This window comes from Takifugu rubripes, chromosome 15 (genome assembly GCF_901000725.2).
Source record: "Takifugu rubripes chromosome 15, fTakRub1.2, whole genome shotgun sequence".
Lineage (NCBI taxonomy): Eukaryota > Metazoa > Chordata > Actinopteri > Tetraodontiformes > Tetraodontidae > Takifugu > Takifugu rubripes.
Window position 1 is genome coordinate 14,492,664 of NC_042299.1, and position 26,789 is coordinate 14,519,452.

At 51.3% G+C, this 26,789-nt stretch overlaps 1 protein-coding gene across 9 annotated transcripts in view; it reads left to right on the top strand.

The window, feature by feature from the left end:
• The window catches only part of nrxn2a (neurexin 2a), a 77,445-nt gene that overhangs the window by 40,594 nt on the left and 10,062 nt on the right, over positions 1-26,789 (top strand). For all 9 annotated transcript variants that reach the window (XM_029848095.1, XM_029848099.1, XM_029848096.1 and 6 more), the window contains 4 exons: positions 599-789; positions 1,104-1,277; positions 1,369-1,488; positions 24,124-24,305. In XM_029848095.1, coding sequence (XP_029703955.1) covers positions 599-789; positions 1,104-1,277; positions 1,369-1,488; positions 24,124-24,305 — 667 coding nt within the window. The remainder of the gene's footprint in view (positions 1-598; positions 790-1,103; positions 1,278-1,368; positions 1,489-24,123; positions 24,306-26,789) is intronic.

Sequence of the window (26,789 nt, forward strand, 5' to 3'; positions counted from 1 at the left end):
GAGCGCCATGATGGCGGTGTGAAACCGGGTTCTCCGGTTCCGGACTCATCCAAGGAGACTCCTTTGTCTTCTGGTTCCACTCCGGGGAGGTGGAGAATCAAAGAATCTGGAGACGAGGGAAGCGGCGCCAGAACCGTAGGTGTCATCAGCAGAGCGCCCGGTTCGTCTTCAGGATCTGACCCGCTCCAGCGCCTGCCAGCGGCTTCGCCCGCGCACGATTCGTGCACGTTGGGTGTTGGCGTCGCGTAGACAGTTGCTGAGAGAGGGCCCAGAGCCCAGAACCCGCCTCCGGGGCGTGGCTTTCATTCCAGAACGCTTCCAGGAGGAGCAGATTGAGGAATCGGTTCCGCCTCAGTCGGACTCAGAGGTCCGGGTGCACCTGAGCACTTCAAACGTGCACGAACTACACTAAATATGTTTCCGTCCCGCCTGGTGTCACGTGACATCGTTGGGCCAATCAGAGAAGCCGTAACAGGTTAACATCACTGGACCAATCAGAGAAGCCGTAACAGGTGCACATCGAACCACCTGTTTGGGTCCACACGTGTGTTCGTACATCAGAACCTTCTTGTTTTAATCAAACGGGCCTCTCCGTCAGGTACATCCACTACGTGTTCGACTTGGGCAACGGGCCGTCGCTGATGAAGGGGAACTCCGACAAGCCGCTCAACGACAACCAGTGGCACAACGTGGTGATCTCCCGCGACGGCAACAACGTGCACATCCTGAAGATCGACTCCCGCACCGTCACCCAGCACGCCAACGGCGCCCGCAACCTGGACCTGAAAGGTAAACCAAGACGGTAGACGGATAAATATTCAGGGTTCTGGAGCCGCCGTCACAATTCAGGTTGCATTAATTAACAAATGAGCCTGAAGCGCCGAGCTAATTATTCTTTAAAAGTTAATGATCATCATATTTAATAAAGGAGTTTATTCTCCAGGACTTTTTCATCATTTAGCCTACACGACCTGCTTCCCAAGCAGTCGCGCACGCGCGTGCACGAGGCCGGCGTGCACGAGGCCGGCGTGCACGAGGCCGGCGTGCACGAGGCCAGCGTGCACGAGGCCGGCGTGCGCTCACCGCGGTGCTCTATCCTGCAGGCGAGCTGTACATCGGCGGCGCCGGCAGGAGCGCCTACGGCGGCCTGCCCAGGTTGATCGCGTCCCGCGAAGGCTACAAGGGCTGCCTGGCGTCCGTGGACCTGAACGGGAGGCTCCCCGACCTGCTGGCCGATGCCCTCCACAAGGTGGGGGAGGTGGAGCGAGGCTGCGGAGGTGAGGTGGGGGGGGGGGTGGCGGCGGCCGGCGCACACGTTCCGCACGTTTAACCGTTGTTTTTAACGCCGCGGCTCTGGCGGGTGCGCAGGTCCCAGCACCACCTGCACGGAGGACTCCTGCCACCACCAGGGGGTGTGTCTCCAGCTGTGGGAGGGCTTCTCCTGCGACTGCACCATGACCACCTACGGGGGCCCCTTCTGCAACGACCGTAAGTCAGCGCGCTAACGGGCGGCGCCGAGCAGAGGAGGCGGCGGCGCTCCGGTCCGGCGCTCCGGTCCGGCGCTCCGCTCGGGGGCGGGCGCGGCTTCATTTGCTGCAGCGCCATTTAGAATGTCTGCGAGGATTTCGCCAATCGTTATTAAAATGTTGTTTTGAATTAGGACATTTGAGTGCCATCACCTCGTGGGGGGGCTGTTCCAGGGTAATGTGGGGGTAATTATGACTGGAGAAGTATCGCATCTGCGGGAAAATCCGGGCCGATGTTTCTTCTGGACCTGTATGGAGATTTAGTATTTAGATCATTGGGAGCCAATTACGTGCACCGATTATGTTGTTTTGTTCCTAATTGGACAATTAGAGCGACGCTGTTGGACTCACTTGGAAAATGAAACGTGTGTGTTGGAAATGGGAAGACGAATCTAAGGAATGTTGCCTTTGGTGGAGTGAATTTATGTCATATTTTACATGGAAAGATCCTCAAAATGGTCTCCATCATCTTAAGTCACACAAACACACACACACACACACACACACACACACATTTCCACATTTGTGAGCCAATTCAATGCCCATCACGTCATCCAAAACCCGGAATTTTAAGTGGCTGCCTGAGGCCAAACCTTCGCAGCAACCGTTGCCGACTGTAATGTCGGGCTGCCAGGGACACCAGGTTTTGATTGATTCATTTATTTTTGGCCCGATTTGAATGATGTAACTCTTCAAATTCCAGTTTAATCTGGTTCTTCTGGACGTGGAAACGGTGAATTGAGCCTCTACCCCCCCCCCCCCCCCCCCCCCCAGGACTGTTGGGTAAATGGCACGGCCGACTGACACGAAAGGTCAAACCGATACATCGGCCCCGATAACAAGCGGCGTGCTCCCCCCCCCCCCCCCAAACACCCGTCTAATGTGTCAATAACGTCGTGTAAAAGCGGAACGCCGCTTTTTAAATGGGCATTTTCGGGCGGAGGGAAGCGCTAACGGCGTCAGAACCCGGAGCGGTTTGGATGCCGGAGCAGGAATGGCGGCGGTGGCGGGGGCCCTCGTGCGCCCGGTTGCCCCCGTGTTCGCGCGCAGAAAGCCATTTAGCAAGTACGCCGCAAACATCTGTGCAAATTACCCCGGGGTAATTGTTTCATCGCCGCAGTCACTGTGACACATAATGAATGTTCAGCATTCCATCCTCGGCGCCGGCGCTCGCCGAACATGCGGAAGGCGGAATTATTGCTTAACCTCCGCCGCCGTTTCCCGTCACCGTTCCGCTGGTCCGCGTTGGTGACGACGGAGGCGAACGACGAGGGAAAAGCCAGGGAAAACACGGAAGGCTGGAATAATCGTGACGCCTCCTGGGGCGTTATGGGAATGCGGCGTGTTAGAAGGGGCCGGCGCCGGGCAGCTGCTCGCCGTAACCTGATGTGACACAGCGGCGCCCTCTCTGCCCCGCCGAGCCCCCGTCCACACGGGCACTGCAGAGAACACGAAACCCACCTGAGATGGAATTTCCTTCATGACACGAGCGCTCCGGGCAACATCTGCTCGCTGGCGCTCAGCGCAGCGACGCCACGTGGGCCCGGAAGCCCGGAATTCCACGGAAAGAAGAGCGTGTTAAAGATGGCCCCCCCCTCCCCCACCCCCAGGCCTCGTCTCTGACCTGGACAGATGGTGCAATTCCCCACTTGGCCGCTAGGTGAAGGCACCAAAATTCCAACACTTCAAATGGATTTTTTGATGAAAATGAAGATGAAGAAGGTGTAACGCTGTTGCCACGGAGACCCTCCAGCCCTTATATACCGTCCACGGTGACATTGCTCCTATAAAAACTTATATAAGTGCCCAAACAACGGTTATTTAATTCTGCTTCACTGACCCCTGCGGCATTAGCGCCGCCTTTGTTTTCTATCCTGCCTTCTATTATTAACCAGCTTTATCAGGTCATAATCAACTAATTTAACCTCTTCTTTCAGGGCAGGAGCGCCCCCCCCCCCCGAGCCTGGTCCTGCTCAGGGTTTCTTCCTGTTAACGGGGAGTTTTTCCTTGACGCGGTTCAGGCTCTGGGGTCGGCCCAGCTCACGTCCAGACTCCTCGGTCTGACCTTCAGCTCAGGTGGACTTATTCTCCATTATAAGTGTGTCCCAAAATCCAAAAGGATAATCCGGGATTGAAATTCCGGCTTTGGCTGGCTCCCCGGGGACCGAGGCTCATTCGAACACACACAGCACACCCAGACGGGCCGCATCAGGCCTCTGGTCCCAACCCTGACGAATCCTTGAGTCATTTTTAAGCCCACAAATTTCAGGACTGACATTTAGTCCGTGATGTCAGTGTTGACTGACTCACGGACCCTTTTATCCGAGACAGATTTGTGGAAATCGGCGGCATTAATACGCACACGGACCTGGCGCTTTGCAGACGTCGCGCGGCGCCGACGGCAAAGAAGCGGTCCTGGGCTTTGATGAAGCTGTCCGCTTTGGTTTGGAGACGGGAACTGACGGCCTCCATCGGCACCATCGGATCGTTTCGGGACCGACGATGACTCAGGAGGCTGCGGCGCAGCCAAAACACACAATGGCGCGCTAGCGGAGCGCGGGACAAGTTCACAAGCAAAATGAGTCATTTCCAATGTCTTGGCGGTTCCGTCTCCACGGCGGCGTGCTGCAGGGGCTCGGGGATAAAGTGTCATTTACGGACCAAAATAGGAGACCTGGAAATGTGTCAGGATCCGTTAAGGTGGCCATTTTAGCCATTGCGAATTTCCTGCCGCGCTGGATGCTACCGGGCTTTTCAGGCGCCGCCCAAACGATGATTTGACAGGATCATTACAACAGAATCTTCTCAGATCTTCATCAAACAATCACAGTTGCTAGAAGGTATTTATGGATCTTGGTGATCACCGCTAACGTGCACGTTAATGCGGCTTTTACGGGGTTTGTCTGACAATTTTCTGGGTTTCCCTCGGTCAGGGATCACGTGCACGCCCGGATTTTGGGGGGGAAACAGCCGAAAGTGTTTGCTAGGTTCTAAAAGTGTCTAATTATTAGCATTGATTTAATCTTTCTCATTCATCGCCCGACAAAAAACAAAATGGCAGACTTGTCCTCCAGTGACAAACATCGCGAGTCAACGTCCGACCAGCATTTTTACAGCTTTTTAGCCTTTCAGGCACGAGTGGGAAAGATTTGACATTAACATGGACGTGAAGGGAAGCGGAGCACCTGAGGGGACGAGGCTCGACTTATTTTAGCCTCGCTGTCCTGCAGTTTCTCACATTAAGAGCATCTTTGTTCTCACGTGTTGCTCTAAGAGGCTTTTTTTCCTCGTCGAAAGAAGCTAATGCATAAAAACACACGCTGCTTCATCATCTCCGCTCTTCCCGTTGGACGTCGGGCGGATCAGATTCCTTTTTTCGGTCTGTTTACCAGTTTTAACGGGACGTGATGAGGACACGAGCTGAGTCTCATCGTGACACTTAAGACGTTGACTCACGCTGGTAATTCAGCCACTTTTAAAGAAAAGACATAGTTGTGTGTGTGTGTGCGTGTGTGTGTGTGTGTGTGTGGTAAGAACAAAGCTGATGACTTCATCTGCACCAACTGTTCAGATAAAAAAAATACAGACGCTGAATAAAAGATTTGAGTCCTGAACTTCTGTTGCGCACAAAATGAAACCGCGTCTCCTGGCGATGCTAAGAAGCGGCTAAGCTAACAGCGTAGGACTGTCGGACCGTTTTGGGAGTTTCTAACAGTCGTCAAGGCTCAGACGAGCCAAAAGAAAAAGGACAAATTGCAGTTAAAGCCGAATCTCCTCGAGATGAAATGATGAAGTGCCGCTAGCTCCATCATTTTCCTCCACAGTTTTAATCACGCCAGCCGCCCGTGTCCTCGTTAATTGGCCCGGTGTTGTGTGAGCTCCGCTGCGTTTTGTAGCGTTGTATCATTTATGCGATCGTTTTTGTTCAAGGCCCGCGCTGAGGGCCGCTGCAGAAGAACATTCTGATCACACGGTTCGGACCGGCCGAGCTGGAGCGGCGCAGAGGCGTCGGCCTCAGCCGGCCTCTGATGGAACGATGATGAAAGTATTCGTCAGATCAATCACACGGACTCTTGAGTCCATCACGATTAATCACAAATCAAAACGGGTCAATTTTCCCAGTTTCGCTGTTGATAGCGGCACATTTAGCAGAACCGGCGCCTGCTTAGCGTGGACGCTCCTCCCCGCCTCCAGGCTCGTTACTGGCCCCCCCTTTATTTACCTTCTTTAACCCCCAGACGGCACCGGCGGGTTCTCCGCTGCCTCCGCGCTCTACGTCGGCGTGACTCTGCGTTGCTAATTGCGCTCTTAAAAATGCATTAATTCCCAAATCTTCAGGACTTAAAATGAAGTTTGACGGCCGATTCATCAATGTCTTCAGCAAACGTTAATTAGCTGTTTGCAAACAAACCGGCTCGGCCCCCCCGACATTGTTTCCTTGACCTCTCGCGACCTTTGCGCTAAGTGTCACGGATCAGGGTAATTTAATGCAAGTTAGCAGCTCGTTAGCATGCGAACAGACCGGCGGCACCACGCTACATTTAGCAGAATGGAGCCTGCACGCCACTCTGCCCCTCGCTCAGATACGCGACAGGTTATTTCACGATTAGTCGCGGTGTCGGCGGCTGGAAACGGAGCTCAATCTCCCGCCAATGTCACACCCTGTAACGGAGGCAGAGAGGCGTGTCCAAAGCTTTCCAAAGAACGCGCCTCACATCGCCGCTTCGCTGGGCGACTCCCCGGCGCCGCCACCACGGGCGCAGGACTCAGGGCGGCAGGTTTCAGGCGCCATCTCCAGAGCGGGGGGTGCACGCCACTCACACGTTGCCTTTCATCTGTTCTGCTGGTTCCGGGCCTCTTTTTGGATTCCCCCTCTTCCGTTTGATCCCTCGTTATCTCTGATTACCGCGCCGGATTCACGAATTCGCTCGCTTCACATCAGATTTGATTCCAGGTCTTCCCCTTAATTTTCGCCTCAGATACGCGGAGGAATATGGAAACACCGCGAGGACGTGGTGCCGGGATGTTTTGTGGCTGTGAAGCCGAGCGTGAGCGAGCGCCTCGTGAAAGCCTTTGTGCGTCCGTGGCGTTCCGACTCGTAATCGCAGGATGTATTAAATGGTCGCATTGTTAAAAATAACCGGCTTTCCTCTGTCGCTGGAGCCAACTCACTGTTTACATCCGCCGCTGCTCCTTCGAGCGGAAAAGGGGCTCGTTTTGTAATTGGTTTAACCTAGCTAGCATATCTTGTAGCATCCAGCCCCCCCCCCCATGGAAAACATGTAAAATCATCAATATGGCGCTTGAAACGGGTTGAAGATGAGAGTCAGAAACAGAAACACTGTTAAAAAAATAAATAAATGAGTCAAGGCGCGCTCCATCCTCTAAATTAATTTTCTAATTTGAGGGGGAATGAAAAAAAAAAAAATGCACGCAGCAGCAAGTTTGGAACAAGACCTGGAAATGTAGGCTGGAGGCTCCGAGAGGCTCCGCAAAAATCTGGTTGGAAAGAGATTTTTTCCCATTTTCTCAGCCTGAAATTATGTGAATTAATAATGTAGAAGTTGATTACTGTTTTAGTCGGCAGGAAGTCTGGCCTGACCTATATGCGGCAGTTTCCAGCATTGTTCCGCCGTCACAATCTTTATCCCAACGGCTGGAAAGGCTCCGGCCAACACACGGGGTTCAAAATAACCCTTTTATTTTTGGACCAGGCCAATCGTGTCAGATCAAAACACTGGCATAAATAGATTCCGCCGCTATTCTTTCCCTTTTTTCTGACGCGGTTGCAGACAGAGGGGAAATAATCTACTGCAGGATCAAAAGCAAACAATAAGAGTCGGGGATTCGGTTACAAAAGCGACGCGGAACGCCGCGTATCGGCCCGGAATTGTCCTCGGCGTGCCGACTGATCTAAGCGGCCGGCGGCGGTTTCCGACTCCATAATGACAGAGATAAGAGCCGGACAGGAAGCTGCGTCTGCGGGGAGGGACAGAGCGTCGCACCCAGAGAGAATCCATTCGGAGGGAATTCTTCTCTAATAATAACAAGCAATTTGTCGGACATTTGATGACAATGTGCTCCGTCGCGATAGCTTTGTCAAAGCAACGGCCGCACTCGTGAGGCAAATTAACGGAGCGCACGTGTGATTATGGCGAGAAAAACGGTGCAGAAGTGAGGTCAGAAGTGGGTCCGGAGGCTTCCGGGAAAACCGTCTCATACTGGCTCGGTTCTTCTCCCCGACGCGGGTCAAGGCTTGATTACCAAGTGGGCAGCTCCGGCCCCGCTGTGACTGCCCCTCTGTGCCCCTGGACACAGGGGGGTTTCACCGCGGGCCCCGGGGCCACGCGGATGAATGCCCATCTGTGCCCGCTCCCGGGGCGGCTGCAGGGGCTTCCCGGTGGCAGCAGCAGGGGCTTTGTGTGAGGAGAAAGCCCACAAAGACACACACATTTATACGTTCCTCTCATCCCAACCCTGACCCCCGACCCCGCGCTCAGCCCAAACCCAGGTCTGGCCTCTCCGGAGCAGCCAGAATCCTCCCACGGGCCCCAAATGTTCTCACTTTGCTGACGAAAGGTGCGTTTTCCTCCTCGCTACGTAGCACGTAGCTTCGGCTGTGATAAATTATAAGTCAGCGCAATGAAGAATTTAGGAAAAGGGAGCGCGTCCCCAACATTTTGGAATTCAGTGCAACATCCGCAGCAGGCGGCGGTGCGGACAGAAGCCGGTCGCAGCTCCGTTCGGATCAGCCGCCATTGTTGCTGCGTGTGTGAGGAGGACATCTGTCCCGATCCAACACGGCTCCTCTTTCCCACCTCTCGTCGCCCAGAAACGCTCCCAATCCTGAAGGAATCAGCATTCAGCAGATCAGCGCGCGGCCGAGGCTCTCGGAGCGCCGCCGCGGAAGCACTGGCGGGAATCATCGTTTCCCTCGTTACCGTCAGACGGCGTCAGCGGGCGTGCCGGCCCGTCCACCGTCTCCGGTGCCCCCCCCTCACCCTCGCTGCTGTCTCCACGCCCGTCCTCTCTCCCCTCCCCCTGGTCATCGGGCACCAAAGACTTTGCACGCGCCTCTGCTGTCAGGTGATAGATTATTCACTTGCTTCCTTCTGTCTTCCATGAATAATAAACCCTCCCGGTTCTGGCAGGTGAGGCCCCGGCGGCAGTGGTGAGGCCACCGTGATGACATATTAATGACACGTGAAGCCGTGAATGTCTCCTTTGATCTACACCCGCCTCGCCGCCCTCCTCCACGCCCGTCTCCTGTCGCACGCGGGAAGGAGCCTTGATGTTTGCCCGTACCTTTACCCTCGTACCTGTTAGCTGCACGCCGCTAACAGATGTAACAGCGGCGCCATCGGGAGTGGCGCCCGGAGCTTTCATGGGCCTCACGGGGAGGAACGAGAGCGAGTCTTTTCACACCTGGACGTCTGGTATCTTTGCAATTAGCCGGGGACGCGCGGGTTTATCTAATTCTACGTAGCTGAATTAATTCAGCGTGTAACCGCGTTAGCGGCCGAACCGCCGCTCGGTCTCCGCCCGGCTCGTAAGGAGGAGATAAACGGGACCGGAGCAGGAAGTGCGCCGCTCTCACCTCGTCCAGGTTGGGATTGCTCCCATCTGTCGGGAGGAGGGTCGGGAAATCGCAGGAAAGCCCAGGGGATTCTGGGAAGTTTAGCTGGAATCCCAGTTTATCTTTATTACACTGAAAAGCTAGATAATAACAGGGCGATGTGCACGTGAAACATGTCGCTTCGTGCCTTTGTGGACTTTTTTTTTTTTAATTGGTGAATTAAAAGCACTTAAAAATATATTTATTGGGTGCAAACGCAACGATTTGGCCTGAAAAGCGAGGAGGATCTGCCCTGGAGGTCGTTGCTCATGTGAAACGCCGTAATGTCTCCGTTAAATCCTCGTTTGTGGCACTAACAGAGACGTTCAGTTCTTGGTTTTGTTTTTTTCTCGGTGAAAATATCTGCGCTGGTTGAGGCTCAGACTTATTTTAGTGCTAATCACAGTTAATCGTTATTTTTGTGTGTGGATGCCGCCGCTCCAAAACAATCCTGGTTTGCGTTTTTCTCCCAAACAGGAGAAAATTGGCTTTTTTTTTTCATTGCTCGCTGAATACGTTCCTGCACAGTTAATTAGAGGCCGCGTCACCGCTGTTACTAATCAATTTTAATCTGAGCAAACCTTAAATTCATCCCTGCCGGGCTGCAGCACCAGAGTGATTTACGACCTCTTTGGCATTGAAAGTTTGCACGTTTGAGGGAATATGATAGTCCGATGATACGTGCAAATATGTGGAGGGCTCCGACTGTAGCGTTTTGGCACGGACGCCACGTGAAGAGGGGCGGAAACAACCCGCCTCCATCATTAAAAACACCGAAGAAACACAGCTTTGATTCAAAGAGGCTGCGAAGCTAATGCTAATTTCAAAAGCTATCATTAAGTTTCACTTAGCGGAGACAACCCCCGGGCTGGTTAGTGACCATTAATCTTGCTTCAGTGTCGTAGGAGCTGAGGGGAACGCGCCCGCAGCTGAAACATAATCCTTTTGAACTGTCCACCAACTCCTGCTAGCATGAATAGCCAACAATTGAATCCTGAAATAACAGTTGTTACGAGAACAGATGACATCTATTAGCCTGTCAGGCAAAGCCAGTCGCTAATGTTATCTTGCCAAAATGCGGCGTCTGTGCAAAAATGTGCACGTTGGCTAAAACCCTGCTTTATCTATAACAGACACCTTACAGGCAGTAAGCCTGTAAAATCCGTAATGTATTCTGAGGCGCTTTTGCCCCCCCTTATTTGAGATTAAAGGACGATCACAAACACAGCGCAGCACGAGCACATCGTCTAGTCACAGTCATCCTTTAGATTTTACCATCAAATGCTGCAATTAATTGCAATTCGTTAAGTATTCCGCTATGTTGTTACACCTAAATGAACATTCAGTCCATTGAGCAATATGGAAGAGTGACTTTTCCCAAAAATCTCCTCCAGGCTTCTAACGTCCAGCAGACTCCATCACTACTGAGGAGACTCGATCATCTTATTCCTCACAATCGGGAGGGAAAAAAGCAACTAAAATGAATCGATAAAAGGAGAATTTGGGGCCAAAAAGACCAATACGGAAAACAAAGAATTTCCTCATTGGTGAACAGTTTTCAGACCAAAAGGATGAGGAGGATGAGGAGGAGGAGGAGGATGATGAAGATGAGGAGGAGGAGGATGAGTATGATGAGGAGGAGGATGAGGAGGAGGATGAGGAGGATGATGAAGATGAGGAGGAGGAGGATGAGTATGATGAGGAGGATGATGATGAGGAGGATGATGATGAGGAGGATGAGGAGGAGGATTAAGATGATGATGAGGAGGAGGATGAGTATGATGATGAGGAGGATGATGAAGATGAGGAGGATGATGAGTATGATGATGAGGAGGATGATGATGAGGAGGAGGATGAGGAGGAGGATTAAGATGATGATGAGGAGGAGGATGAGGAGGAGGATTAAGATGATGATGAGGAGGATGATGAGGAGGATGATTAAGATGAGGAGGATGATGAAGATGATGAGGAGGAGGATGAAGAGGAGGAGGAGGATGATGAAGATGAGTATGATGATGAGAAGGATGATGAAAATGAGGAGGATGATAAAGAGGATGAGGATGATGAGGAGGAGGATGATGATGAAGATGAGGAGGAGGATGATGAGTATGATGAGGAGGAGGATGAGGAGGATGATGAAGATGAGGAGGAGGATGAGGAGGACAATGAGGATGATGATGAGGAGGATGAGGATGACGAAGATGAGGATGATGATTAGCGGGCGGTTGCGTCAGGCCTTGCCGTGTTCTGTAGGGCTGAACTATGCGTGCGGCTCAATGCTCGTCTTTAGCATCACTCAGACGTATCTGGGAACGGCGGCTGTCCGACTCCGGGACGCCGTCGACCTTTTCGTCTTGACGCCGGCGCCGCTCCTCACACGCTAAGCCTCGGTAAACTCGGCTCCGGCAGCAAACGGGGATCTATTTTTTTCGCCCGTGTCATGTGATGCCAAGTCCGGCTGCTGTCACAGGCGGCGGCGTCTCGGCGGCGAGCGCGGATGCCGAAATTGCTTTTAAAAAGTGGCGGACGGTGAAGGGGGGGGGGGGAGAGCGAGCAAATCCGCGCTGCCCAGAAAGCTCCTGTGAACGTCTGCACGTTCGTTTCTCCTGCAACACAATAATTAAAAAGAGAAAAAGCTTCTTTCCTCGTCCCCCCCCCCCCTCCAGCTGTGCACCTTCATCCCGGTTGGGAGCGCCTGGATGTTTCCCGCTTGTTCTCCTTTCCGTGCACGACTCGACTTATTTTAGGTGGGTTCTTCTTTTCCAGCCTAATGAAATCATCCAAACATCACCACTGCGGGCGACGCCGTTCCGAGGAAGCTGCATTATGGGTAATTAATCTGAAAGTGCTATGATTAATCCTGCTACTTTACCCCCTGGGGCCAGACGGCACGTCTGTGAACCCCCCCCCCCCTCCTCCTCGGGAAGCCTCCTGAGAACAAACAGAGGTGTTTCTGGCGTCTTTAGGACGCCGCGCACGTCCTCCTGCATGTCGTCACCGCCCGCCTCGTGCCCGCGTGTGTCGAAACTCTATATTGTTCCATACGTGCAGAAATGATTTGATTATGTAAATGCGGGAGCTGCCAAAGCATTTTATGAGTGGGAAAATAGGTTTAAAATAGCCGGTAGGAAAATATTAAAATGCAAATCAACGGGCTGGAACCGCCGATGTAGGCCAGGCGTTCCGGTCGCCCAAATCCGGGTGAGTCAGGATTGAGTAAGAAGGAGCTCCTAATGAAATCAGCGCTGGTCCGGAGTGAATATTAGAGTCTGAGTGTGTCGGCTGGAAGCTGCGTGAGACGCCTGATCTATTTAATAACAAGGACAGCACAAGGTTACGTGCCCCCCCCCCCCACCTTTCCCTGCCCGTTCGGGGCCACTCTGGTCGTGTTAAGCCGGGCCCGGGCGCACGCGTTCCTTCATCCTCGACAGCTCTCGCCGAGATATCATCGCCGCGCTGGCGAGCCCCCCCCCAGTTCAAGTCGCCGGCTATAAATCATCCCTCTCCTGCTTCTCGTCCCCAACGAGAAGCCGGAGAGGCTCCTCTCATTTGGAAAAGACGGACGGCCATCTTCTCGGAGTCGTTACGCAATTATGGCGGGGGCTTTTAGCATTCCTCCGAATGTCATCGGACTCGCCGATCTTGACACCAGGTCGCCAAATCGCCGCCGCAAATGTTACAGGCAAACGTGGCTCTGCGTGGTCCCAGCTGGGGGGAGGGGGGGGGGAGGGGGGCGTATGTAGCTGGACGCACAACTTTAAATCTCCCCGTGACTCAGGCTGAGCGACACATTTGGGGAGCGAGAGGAACAATCAACAAGCGTTCGGATTTCTGTTTCCGGCCCCGGCAGAAGGACGCCTTCATGCTGTTTCAGGCACTTGCCATTCCAGCAATGCTCCCACCCCTCCTGGCTTCTTTTTGTTCCGTCAGCCTTGCTCAACCCCCCCCCCCCCATCCCCCTCCACCCCCGCTTGAGTAATGGCCTGCGTCGACTTCTTGTCACTGGGAGCGGTGGTGCCGCATGGCTCGGCTCTGTCCTCCCGTTTCCACGCGTGTCTCTTCAGCCAGCCAGGCAATCCCAGCTGATATCTCTATCGACCGCGATTTAGCCGATGTCGCTGCAGCGACCCCCCACCACCACCACCCCCCCCACCACCCCCCCCCACCACCACCCCTCGCTTATCCCCTGCAATCTCCAGGATGGCTCCACTTTCTTTCCCGTCCTCGTGATGTTTAGCTCCCGCTTTTCCCAAAGACCGTCATCAAACAACATGTAAATAAGTTTAAAATAAATAGATAAATAAATAAAAAATGAACAGCTCCCAAACTGTCACAACACCTCAGACCTGGGATCAGTCACCGTCAGGTCCAGTTCTGCATGGTTGAGCAGAGAGCCACGGAGCCGTCCCCCAGAAGGGAGGCTCCCGAGGCGAGCGGAGAAAATAGCTTCTGATGGAGGGGCAACAAAACAAATAAAATGCTTGTGGGGGGGGGGGGGGGGGGTGCTGGGACCAGCATGGCAGGAATCTGTGCCCTCCTCTCATGCACTCGGCGCCAAGTCTTTATGTGAGGAGCGCGTCGGCAGGCGCTGCCCCGCTCCTCCTGACAGCTCACCTCCGTCAGGCTCCTCCTCTGCAGCAGCATTTCTGCGTGTTCCTGCCAGGACCTGCGAGCCAGCGGGCGCCGCGCGTCTGCGGCGTGCGTTTATCCACGCAGCCCATTTTCCCGCTCCCTCGGCTTCCCGTGTGTTTGCCTGTTTTTCTCTCTCGTTGTCTCTTGCTGTCTTTCCCTCCCTCCTGCTATCGCTCAACCCCCACCTCGCCCCCCCAACACCCCTCCCTCCCTCCCTCCCTCCCCCCTCATTTGCTCGCAGACTCTTCCTCAGCCGCACACACACACACACACACACACACGCGCGCTGTGCATCGCTGGATCAGATACTCTGATGGTCTCTTCATCTCATGGTTGTCAGATCTCAGCTCCAAACCGAGCTTCTTTCTCTTCTTGGACCTCTTCCCGTCCGTTTTTATTTATTTATTTATTTTGACTGCAACATATTTTCTGCTGCAACATCTCTCGGAGCCGCGCTCTTCTGAGGAGAATCACCTGCCCTTCTCCGGGGACGCACGCCGTCACATTTAGCCGCCCCCCCCCCCCTCGTCGGAGGCGGCGCATGCAGCAGAGCCGGCCGGGGCATCGAGAGAGAGGATGAAGGGAGGAAGGAGCGGCGGCGGCGAGAGGAGAATGCAGCAGTAGCCGTTGCTGCATATGAGAGTGAGCAGGTGGAGCGAGGGAAGGGGAGAGAGAGGAAAAGAGAGAGAGAGGAGCCGAGATAGAGAGGAAAAGAGAGAGAGAGGAACGGAGAGAGAGGAAAGAGAGAGAGAGGAACCGAGATAGAGAGGAAAAGAGAGAGAGAGGAACCGAGAGAGAGAGGAAAAGAGAGAGAGAGGAACCGAGAGAGAGAGGAAAGAGAGAGAGGAACGGAGAGAGAGAGGAAAAGAGAGAGAAAGGAACCGAGAGAGAGAGGAAAAGAGAGAGAGGAACCGAGATAGAGAGGAACCGAGATAGAGAGGAAAAGAGAGAGAGAGGAACGGAGAGAGAGGAACCGAGAGAGAGGAAAAGAGAGAGAGAGGAACCGAGAGAGAGAGGAAAGAGAGAGAGGAACCGAGATAGAGAGGAAAAGAGAGAGAGAGGAACGGAGAGAGAGGAACCGAGAGAGAGGAACGGAGAGAGAGCGTCGGACCATTCGTCGGCTCCAAACAGAAACGCTCGCGCTTTCTCGCCGATCTCGCCGCACCACAGGCGACCGATGGCTGATTTTGCTGCCAGCGGCTGATTGAAGAACGTCTGAGAGTTAATTTAATTATTTTTGGGATTATCTTGTTTCTCCGTGCCGTCGCAGATAGAGCCCCCTTCTCCTCCCCCCACCTCTCTCTCTCTCTCTGCCTCCCTCCCCTGTTCCCTTTTCTTTCTCCGGCTAAAAGCGGACAAAAGCTTCCTGCAGCAGCTCCAATCACATTTTTTTTCAACTCCATCGTTTTCCTCTCTTTTTTTTAATGAAGATCCAGTTTTCCATGGGAGCCTGTTGTTTTCCCAGCTGCGGTGGAGGGGCCGTCTACATAGTGGGCAGGTTTATCTGCCCCCCAGCTCTACCTGTGGGCGATGGAGACTCTTATCAGAATTCTTGTCACATGAAGCGCCGTTCTGCGACTTTTCCTGCCTGAGTATCGTGATCGAGCGATACGCCCGCTTGAAATTATGGCTGAATTCACCTTCAGCGTTTCTTTGATGACCCCCAGGATGATATTTTAAAACCTTGGACGTTTTGTCATGGTTAACCACAAAGTTGGCCGTTGGTCTTCCACTCGTTGGCAAGGACATTAGTTGGATCTCCACTGCCTTCCTGAACTATTTTCGTCTCCCATTGAGAGGATCCGTTTACAGCGCGTACCGAGTCTAAGGGATTATGAGGAGGGAAATGGGTTCAGGTTGTCACTGAGATGCCCCGCGGTCCTCAAGGTAAACTGTCAGATGCTAAACCTCGGCCGAGCTGCCGGCACCGGGCCGTTGTGGACCTGACGTTCATGGGTCACCTGGCTGCAGCCGCCCCCGCGCTCCGACCACCGGGCGGCCGGTCCTGCTTCGGTCCAGGCATGGGCCTGAGTTACTGCTCTCGACTGGCCTTCTGGTTCGCCCTGCTTACCGCGCTCCCCATCCAGACTGGGACAGCACGTGTGTCTTCCAGTCTCAGCACCACGCACCACGTCCACCATTTTCACAATAAGCATGGCACCGTTCCGATTGCCATCAACAGGATGCCTTTTCTTACCCGAGGGGGCCACGGTAAGACGTGTACCTCCGACCATCCCCGTCTGGTTGGCTGCCTGGCAGAGCGCCGTCCTGTCGTCTGTCTTTTCTGCCTCTTTTGGTCGCATTTCTTCCAGAAACAGCGGTGGAGGAGAGGTGAAATGCTGTGGCAGTTGTTATCTGGTGGCGGCAGCTTTAGCGCCTCTCTAACCTGCTGTGAGATAATGGATCTCTCGGATTTGTGGCAGCCTTTGAGCCCCATTACCCCCTTTATCTGCCCATCAGTATCAGTCGTGATTGTCCTCACCCCTTGTTGCTTTTCAAGATGCTACCATGTGTGTGTGTTTGTGTGTGTGTGTGTGTGTGTGTGCGGGAGGGGGGGGCAAAGCTGGTTTTCTCTTTTCTGCATTTCTTGTTTTAATTAACATTGTAATTTAATTCTGTCATGCTTGATTTCTGCAGCGCGACACATGATAAACATCATACCACAGAGGAACATAAACAGTCTGGTTCGTTGGGAGGGAGGGGGGGGGGGGGGGGGGGTGTCATTCACGGTGAAGGTTTGTTCTTCATCTCAATAAGAAAATCAACCCGATCACATGTTCTGTGTAATTTAGGAAGACAGTGAACGCTCTGTGGAGGAGTATGAAATATTGACCTATCTTTAATAATCTACATCAAATTTGCAGCCCCTTCAAAGTAGCGCCACGCGAGCCAGCGCACCCTTTTATTCTGCACTTTGAAATCTCAATCCTAACACGCTTTAATGTCCAATAAAAGGAGATCTTATGGGCTTTTGTAGCAGCTGCTTTATCCAAAGGCTAAAAATGTGATTACTTGCGCTCTATTATAGCCGTCCTATTCCGGAGCAGGCTTTTACTGACACCGCTCCGATCAATCTGCCCCATAAACACTCTTTGAAACGCTAATATGTTTCCAATAATCTGCATTTGTGCCTCTTTCCCCTGCGTCAGAGCGGGGAGGACGTAGCTCTACAGAGCAAATGAAACCCAAATCCTCGTGTTTCAAGCGCCGTGTAGAACCAATAGGCAGCTGAGAACATCGTGGTTATGCAAGCGTTGTCACAGAAGAACAAACCCTTTCTAAAAGGAAAAGGCCAACTTTGATTCTCTGAAAATAATGTCATCTCAACTGCATCCTTACGCTTGAATATAAGAGGCTCTGAGCCCCTGGGCCATGGATATTTATAGCCACCATCCTACTGCAGTTCCTCACAAGCCTCATCCTACACAGGCTATTGTATGTGCTGCTACACTAGTGCTCACAGTGTGACAATCCACCCAGGATAAATTCAAATAATGAGCACAGGATTTGTCTCAACGGGGCATCTCGGCAAAAAGTGAGAGCGCGCCCCCTCGACTTGAAAGCATCGTCGATTTCATTTCCAGGAGAGGGGGGGGGGGGGTGGAGTTTGCAGTGTTTGGGCCGCGTGGCCCCTTCGCCAAGCATCACGGCACGGAGCCGGTGGACATGGATTTGTCCTTTTAGAGCTCTTGCTCTGATGACACAGACGTCCTGAAGACTTGAGATTAAAATTGATGTGCTCCTCTATTTTCTGACATCTTGCCAGGCGGCGCTCCCGTCCCACAGACTGATCAATAGCTTCTCTTTACTATTATACAATCAATTTGTCTACTCTTTTAAATGTCACTCCTGATAAAACGGGATTATTAGAGTATTAGAAAAGGACCGTGACTATGTTTTATTCATTTATATGCAGTAATGGAGGCATTTTTTCCCACTTCATGGCAAATAGATCCACAATCTGTGTCTCCCTTTGAAACAAAGAGTTCCAGCGGTGTTGTTGCCGGCTTTAGCACCCACTGCCTTCTGCTAATGTCAAGAGATATGAAAGCAGAGCAGCCTTAGATCAAATATGTGTTGAGAGTCTGCAGGTTTACTGCATTGGCTGTGATCCAGCAGTGGTCCGAAGCACTGGGGCCTTCCTGCACTGGGGTTTGAGCCGGGCCCTCGGTGCAGGTTTGTGCACGCAGCAACTAACAAAGTAAAGGTTCCGTGTGCCCAACAAAGAGCCCGACACAGGGCACCAAAGGGCTGAAGGACAGAACGCCGGCGGTTTGACTCGGGACTTCTCGTATCGAGAAAAGCCGAATCCCAACTCGAGACGGATTACGTAACTAACATGCTTCCAGTCTCCCGCCTTATAAACTGTGACCCCGCCCTGACGGGATCACTTTGCGGGCTGTTTTTTCCCCCTGATTAGGTTTGTGCAGCCGTCCTCGGGCTCCTCGAACACTCGTTGGTTTGGCTGCCGGGTTTTGTGCAACGAGCCATTAAGCAGCACTTGTTGGGAGTGTTGCTAACACCCTGACCCCCGGTGGCCTCATGCACGGCCTGCGAGGTGCAACTTTGGTCGACCCCTCATCACGGCCGTGTGTTCGACACACTCGGTGAAGATCTGCTGCACTTCATTCTCCAGGGTCCCCTTGTTGCTGTGCGCGCAGCGGTGAAGCACAGAGCGGCTAATGCTTGCAGAGAGAGGTCTGGAGTGGAGGAAATGCTTTAGTGAGCTTCTTTAAAAGATGATATCTTTAAGAACTGCTCAATATTCAGCGAGTGAGCTGAGCACGGCGCACGCTTCCTTCCTGCCACGGCATTACCTGTAAAATATATTTTGTCTTTTGCCTCAGAGCAATCAAATTGAACATTGTGGGGTTTTTTTCTTTGATACAAGAGCTGCAGAAAAGCAGAGTGAATGGATCGGAGCATCAAAAGGTCTCCCAGAGAGAGCTCCATTTCCTCCAGGTCACATATTACATTACCCTGAGAGTGATAGTCAGTAGGCCTGCACACACACACACACACACACACACACTCAGGAGCTCTGAAAACAGAAATGATGAGTTTTCTCCCTGATGTGATCACGGCATCGTCTGCTCTGTAAATAAATACTGATGTTTTCTGCACTTGTCACTGAGGCTTTTGGAGCGAGAGCCGAGCGAGCCGACGTGGATGTTAAACCAAGGACGGAGATCGGCCCTGATAATCTATATTTGCAGCAAAGCGGAATGAAAACCCGGAGAGGGAAAAAGGAGGGTTTCGCAGGTGCCACTGAAGTCCGGCATTAACAAGGTCAGAGCGAAGAATGAACAACGCCGTGAAATGACACGTGCGGAGTTCCAGGTATTAATTATCCTTCTGCATAGCTGCACGCGTCTCTGCGGCTTTGCAATAATCCATAGTTTAAGGTGAGGAAATGCAGATTTATAGATGGCAGGAAGGTTTATTTTGAAACACACTGTATGGTGCTAAAGGCATTTTTTTTTTAAATTTTAATTTAGAGAATGCAATGTGGCACAAGATCATCCTTTCTACTGTGTTTGAGCCTTTCAAGCTGAAAACTGAGGGAGAAACGCAGCCGCTTCTTTGACTTTTAGCTTTTAAACACATTAAGCTGCACTGACAGTTTTATAAGGCAGTTTTTCTTCTCTTCCATCTAAACTGGAATTCAGCTTGTTGCTTATACGGCTTTTTTTTATTAAAAGCAAAGACAGAACACGAAAGCGCGCTGCAGAAAAATGCAGATTTCCCAAGAAACTAAGATTTGTGGTGTTGGCAGATGAACGTGTTTGTCGAACTTTGCGAAGGCTCCAACGTGTCGTTCTTGGGTGTTTTGGGGTGAAATCTGCCCGTCTATTCACTCCCGACGATGATTAAGGTTGAATCTGGGGACGTCACGTAACCGCAGGTGGGATTTGACAGAATCCTCCCGACGCGCAACTGCTGCTTACCATTCAAAAACAATAGAACCTAAACCTGTTTAACTAGTTGAGTGGTTGTGATTGATGCAGACGACGCACTGGAGCCGGGAAATCCCCAGTGGAAACACCACAACAAAGCTGAGAACGACCACAAAATGGCACAATGATTGTGAGACGAAGCCAGTTAGGAGTGAAGAACGGGAATCTCAAACCTGTTAAACAACATAAATAAAATCAAACCGATTTAAAACCAATGGTGCGGGCAAGAGTGGCGAACTTAAACGCAGTGAATGGCGATTAAACGTCTGTAATTCTACGAGGATGGGGGGGTTTTATGGCGAAAATGTGGCGTCATCAGCGCTTACGCCATCAAATCGCCGCCGTTTGAAGCCATTAAAAGCACAGATTTGTGGAAATTGCCGTTTTAAAATTCACCAAGCGGCTTTCAGGGAATAAATGCCACCTTCATGTAGCGTAGGAAATAGGGATTTTGTTGTTTTTTTTAACATATTGTGCCACGCATTCTAAAAACCAGTTTCAAATCAACCTCAGAAATTGTCCACGTCCTCACAACAGTGCGAAAACTGAAAGGAAAGAAGCAGAATGAAGGACAGAAGCAGAATGGCCAAGAAAACCTTGAGTCCTGAATTCCTCCCGTCCGCGTGTTCGAGGGCCGCCGCACGTGAGCGGAGGAGCCCGCTCAGAATGAAACGCCTGAAGAAGAACCGCTGATTCGTGGAGGTGGACCTTCAATTTGGGAACCGGCGTCCGCGCGTTAGGGGCGGAAACGGCGGTTCAGCGGTGCCACGTGCACATTCAGTCTCCGCTCAGGACTTTAATTCCACGTCCACCTCTGATTTAGCCTTGAATTCCACGTTCTCGGCTTTCCTTCCCCTCGTGTTGCGCGTTCCTCTCAACCCACAAGTGAAGCTGCTCGCCATTTCACGTGCATGAGCACATTTAATTGGGTTTGCCTGTTCGGCGTTACGCGCCGTCGTCACGACAGTCGCTTCGCATCTGCTGGGTATCCGTCGAAGCTTCCAGGTGGGCGAGACGCTCCGAGGCGCGTTGCTCGTACGTGCACGTGCTATAGGCGCTGTCACGTATATCGGCAGCGTTTGCAGTCACATGGGCTGCAGCAGGAGCCTGAATAATGCTGCTGAAGGCCCCCAAAAGAAGTCTGCCAGTATGTGACAGGAAGCTTGGGTCCACATTTATAGCATTTCACATCCGAAGTGTTATGAGATGCAAATTATCCCACGTGTCTCAGTGTGTTTTGCAAGTCTTATGAGCCCGTTGCCTTGTCTTCTGCCTATTCAGCGGGCTGCGATAAGGAATGAGGAGGACGGGATGGTTGAGTGGGTACAGCGCACATCTCGGCGCAAACAAACACCCCGCACGCTCACGTACAATTACGCGTAAGCCCTTTTAAACACGGTTATTCATGTCGCCTTTGTGAGGTCTGTCGGTAGCTTCACAATGGTGGGTGCATCAGTAACGTCCCTCAGAGTGGCTGAGTTAAAGCAACGCGAGGCTTCCTGGAGGTTAGAATATGCTATCCTTCCACCATTTCATGGCAACAATGTCTGTGCGTTAGGCGCAATTAATCATCAAGGTGGCCGGGTAAGAATGAGTTGATGCACAGCAGCACCGTCTGGGGTTATTGAGGCTCGGAGGGAACCCTATTATGTAAGCACAGATGCGTCGGAACCGCCACGAGAGGAGAGCGCGGCGCTCCCCCGAGACGGGAGAGGAGAGCTGCTATTAGCGAGACAACTCTGATCTTTGCAGTTGCGCTCTTAACGAGACTAATTTACTGCTGGCTGCACCAGATGCAGGTGCACAGAGGACACGGGAAGACGAGCAGCAGCGCGGAAGATGTAATGAAGTGCTTTAATGTCGTGGGGATTCTGGCGTTCCCGGTACGCCGTGGAAAGACGCCGCCGCCTCTTCCTGCAGGTGCATCAATATTCTATAATCCAGGATAGGAACACACGGCTCCTGTTACCCCCCCCCCCCACTTTACTGAGAGCCTGCTCTTGTTCTTGCTTTTTAGATGGCCAGCGTCAGCTCATGGCCTATGACATTAACCCAATGTAATCGTTGGTGTCTACGATTTCTGCCAATTCCAATCCTCTCATTTGGCATCAAGGCTACAAAATGTCAACCAGACGTTGGCTTTTATATTCCTCAGGATTCTTCTCGATCTCTACGACCTTCCGCGTTTCACCATGTGAAAGCTAAAGCCTACTTGTCTTTCCTACATGGCCAAATTCAGGGAGTCGTAGCACATAACAAGAAGATTCAATCCACTTGTGCTTTGTTGGCTTAATAACACCATTTTAAACTCAACCGAGCAACACCGAGTGTAATGTTTACTTCATATTTAGCCAAAATTGGATGCTAAAAGTGGTTGGGTTCTGAGTCTCCTGAGTGTAAATTAGCATGAAGCCTGTAATGTTGATTGAACTATAAAATGAGTCACGGATCCAGAACTGGGCGACTGGCTCCATCACGGCTGATTCTGTGTTTGGTTTTAACAAATGAGGGAATTCATGCGTGCGTTTTGCGCGCTGTATTTGGCTCCTTAAACCTGCCGGCGTTTACGCTATGCTAAGTGAACATCTGCGGCGCTGCAGTTTTGTATACAAATGTGTCGTTTCCATCTCTCCCACCGTAACAACACAGGGGAGTGTTGTTTTATTAATTTATTATCGTTCAGTCTGCAGCGGAGGAATGAAAGCAGATGGAAATGGCAGCAGCCTTGCAGGAGCATCAGTCAGCCTTGATTTTCTCTGGGGGCTTCATGCCTGGTGGCGGGCAAAATTGCTCGGTGAAAACGAGGTTTATAAGGAGCCGATCTCAGTGTCAGTGTCATTATTATGTGCAATCAACTCTTTAATGATAAGTTAAAGCAAGAAATCGCGCCACCGCGCTGCCGCCAGTTTGAAATTTGATTTTGTCGAGATTGTTTTTGGGCTAATGGTGCTATTGTGAGGCTGTCTGCACCTGCATTAGACAGGAACGCAAAGGGCAGTCTCATTAATACCAGGGTGTCACGGATCCTCTGCTTCATGATAGAGACCAAAAATGACAAGCAAGTACTGAGGAAGAGCGCTCCAGGTGCAGCTAATGTCACCTACTCAGATTTACTACGACATTAATTAAGATAAGTCTAAAGGAATTAGGCCAACAAATAAACACTCCAGGCCATTTAATTAAATTCAAAGTCAATACAAGGTGTTCCGGAGTCACTGGAGTGTTTAGTCGTAAGAATTCCGACAAGCGGTTAGTTCCCGTTAATAAGGAGGCTTTGTGGTGAGTGGCCATTAAGAAGAGCACAAGAGCTCTCAAGTCAGTGTACACAGAGTTGAAACCCAGACTGCAATTTTATCTGGAGTGGGCCTCCGCTGTGGCTTTAACAGCTTAAAAATAGTAGGTTTTTAAAACAATGGTTTGGGTTAAACAAGCACTTGTGATGTACTATTAAAGGGTGGTGGGCTTTTCTCTCCACTCCTTAACACGGAAACGACTTATTTTGGATTCTTCGTAGGACTACGGCTTTGCTCCCTGCTGTTAGCATCAGCAACACAGCGCTTTTCCCCGCATTGATGTGACTTAAGCTCGAATTTACGCCAGAAACACAGAAGGCCTGTGAATTTTAGTCAATGGTCTATGTTTGGCAATAACTGTCAAATTCCTGTTCAAAGGAGTCCAGTTAGGAGTTAATTGAATTTCAAGTTGTCAGGCGAACAAGCTAATTAGCATAGCCGCGCCGACTTTCCTTGGTGCGTCTGTCATTTCACCAGAACATGCCGACGATGAATTAACGCACATGTCTCACTCATCCCCAGAGACACAAATCCCTCTGACTGCGTGGTGAAAGTTGAAGGAGCCGCAGTCTCTGTGAGCAGGTGTATTAATTTTAATCCAGGTTAAATCGATGGATTCGAGACGCTTCAAGCTCATTTTATCCGGCCGGCTAAAGGAGCTCTGTCAATAAAAGCAAAACAGAGTTTTAGCGCGAGAGGACGCAGTTTTTCGATTATTTCTGACCTCGGGCGCGTTGGCTTGATTTGGAGGACGTTCACCCATCACAGAATTCTCCATCATGAGCCCACGAAAAGAATGAAACCGCAGCGAGCTGCTTGATTTTTATTGAGTATCTTCAGAGGCGCTGAGTCATGACCAGAAACGATGCGGCTGGGCCGTTCGATTGCTGTCGTCGGTCACGTTTGTCAGCACGGCACACGTGGGAAATCAATCGATTCGCCGCCGTCGCTCTCTCGATGGCGTCAGAAGAATCTGCGGTACTTAAAACTGTAGAAACGTCTGCGAATGTTCGTCCTTGAAGGGCTCCACAGGGCCCGAACACACTCCTCTAATGTCTCTCTCTCTCTCTCTCTCTCTCCTTCTCTGTCTCCCGCCCCAGCCGGGACCACCTATATCTTCGGGAAGGGCGGCGCTCTCATCACGTTCACCTGGGCCCCCAACGAGCGTCCCAGCACCCGCGCCGACCGGCTGGCCGTGGGCTTCAGCTCTCAGCAGAAGGACGCCATCTTGGTGCGGGTGGAGAGCACCCACGGGCTCGGAGACTATCTTCAGCTGCACATAGTAAGGAAAATCCACACGTCCTCACACCTGCAGCCAGGGGCAGGAGAGTGATCGCTGCACGTCTTCTTGTGGGGACTTCTTCATCCAGAAACCACTCAACCTCGCAGCATATTAAATAGGGAACAGGCAGATTTTAGCGTTTTGGAGATTCATCAAAGAGACAGACAGGACAGTGAAAATCAGGAATATTACCTGAGCACTCAGCATGTGGGCCCTTCGCCACATGTGTCTCACCCTTAATCAGATGTTAAACTGTCAAGTAAAACTCTCCGAGCTGGTGAAAACCAGGAGGACTTGCTGATGGCGGCTGGGCCGAACGAGCAGAAATAGCCCCCTCGGCCTTTTTTACCCTTTGAGTGGCGAGAAAGCTGCAAGATATTCTCATAAATGCAGAAATGTTGCTCAGAATTATGAGATCCACATTTTGTTCTGAAGCTGATTGAACACAAGCAAACATCAATATGTGAACATTAATATTGAGATGGATGTTTAGCAGTTGGACTACTTAAAATAACTGTGTCTCAGATAAGGTCGTCTGTCTCACCGGGACACAAACGGTGGCCGCTGGAACACAATGCGATAAATTGAAATGGAAAATAAGTTAAAGCAGATAAAGTTAAAGCAGATAAATCCTTCACCGTCTGTTTTTCAGATTGAGTTCTAAAGTTGGGACATTGTAGAATAAAAGCTGTCCCGGCGTGAATGAGTCACTGATTAATGGCATCTGGCTCCAAATATTGACATAAAACAGGCACAAACAGTCCATAAGAGAGGGGAGGTGTAATAAACCGCAAGGCGGCGGCTGAGAGATGTTTTTGGGCGATAAACACGTGTCTGTCGGTGGAACAAAGTGTCCCCTCAGCAGCTGCCAGCGAAGGTGTTGTTTCAGGAGGGAAATGGGCCTTTTTAGCAAGCAGCCTCGGGACAGATGTGAGAGGAGGAACCAGGGGGGAGCCCTGTCAAAAGTCTGTGATGGGTGCAATAATTAAAATCACACCTGTTGGAAGCGCACGTGGTGAAGGCAGCAGACGCGGGGCCGCGCTCACACCTGCGCGAGGCTCGGCCCTACACCCGGGGGCCGATGTCGGCCCCCACCTGCTGCAGCCCTGCAGGTGAGCTCCGCCGTGACCTTTTCCTCCATTGATCCGGAGTGAAGCAGAGAAGAACAATGTCTGGGAACAGCTCTGAGTGTCTGCTCCTCAGCTGGCAGGTTTGGCTCGTTCCGCACTCACGACCCACCAGACGTAGATTAGGAACGCGTTCTGCAGCAGCAGGAGATGCACAGCGGCGCCGCAGCCCTCACCTGCAACGGCGTGGTTTGGAAATGCAGCTGAAAACACTGGACGTGATGTTTATGATATGAAGAAGCTGCTGCAGGTTCAACAAAAATGATATTGGAGGGATAAAAAGTCCTCATTGTCTGGAAAGTTGCTGTTTTTAGGATAAAGTAGCTCGTTGATACGCGGTGAATCGATCTATAATTTAAAGAATAGAGATGAAAGGTGACTTGATGTACAGTTCAGGAAGTTGTAACTGTGCCTCCAGCACCTGATTTTTCTGTTTTTTAAGAACGAGGCTTAGAAATCCTCCCTTAACACTTTGGAACAGTCTATTTGTGTTCAACTGACCTTGGCAGCCTTGGGCTGTTTCTACTAAATGCAAAGCCAGTTGAAAAAATGTTTTCCTGCATCTTCACCTGTGGCTTTGCACCTTGAGAGATTGCTTGTTTGGCTTCTTTTTCATGCTCACCAAAGAGGATAAAAATAAAGGTTCTAGGTCGAGGTTGGTTTTTGTAACTAAGCTTCTTCCTATTGCACTTAATTCTTTCAGGACAGAGAATTTTACATTTTTTCCCCACTGTAGTTCTGTTACAGGGTTGTTCATTCATGCTTTTATTGTTGTGCCTTTAATTTTAGAGCTTGAAGTCGTGAGGGACATCTGCTCCCTCCCTGAAAAAGAGCAAGGCTGTGAAAGGGAGGCAAAGATAAAGGGAAGCTGATGAAAATAGCACCGGTCACAGGCTGGCTGTGGAAGTGGTGGCGCAAACAGATGATTTATGGTTTGTTTCGCTGCGGGAGTGTTGGCGAGTTCAGCTGGGGCACATTAGGAGGAATTTCAAATTCAATTAAAGACATATCACCATTATTACGAGCAGAAAAGATGAACTAACACGTTGCAGAGGCCAATTATTCAAGCCTCAGCATATCCACCAGAGAGCACATTACAGTGGCTGCTTCTATCAGAGGCTCATGTTTTTTAACGAGCGTCTAAGATATCAAACAAACCACATGCTCTATTGTGAAAAATGGTGATAATTAGATTTTTTTTAAAAGGTTGAAATGGAAGCAAATGAACAGTGGATTGCAGATTCCCCAGGTTTTGGGTGGATGGGATGGAAGCTCTTCATAAATAAATGGGCAGACATGCAGGATTCAGGAGGCAGGTTGGTTGAATTGTTGAGTTGTGGATGAAGCACATGTCAGG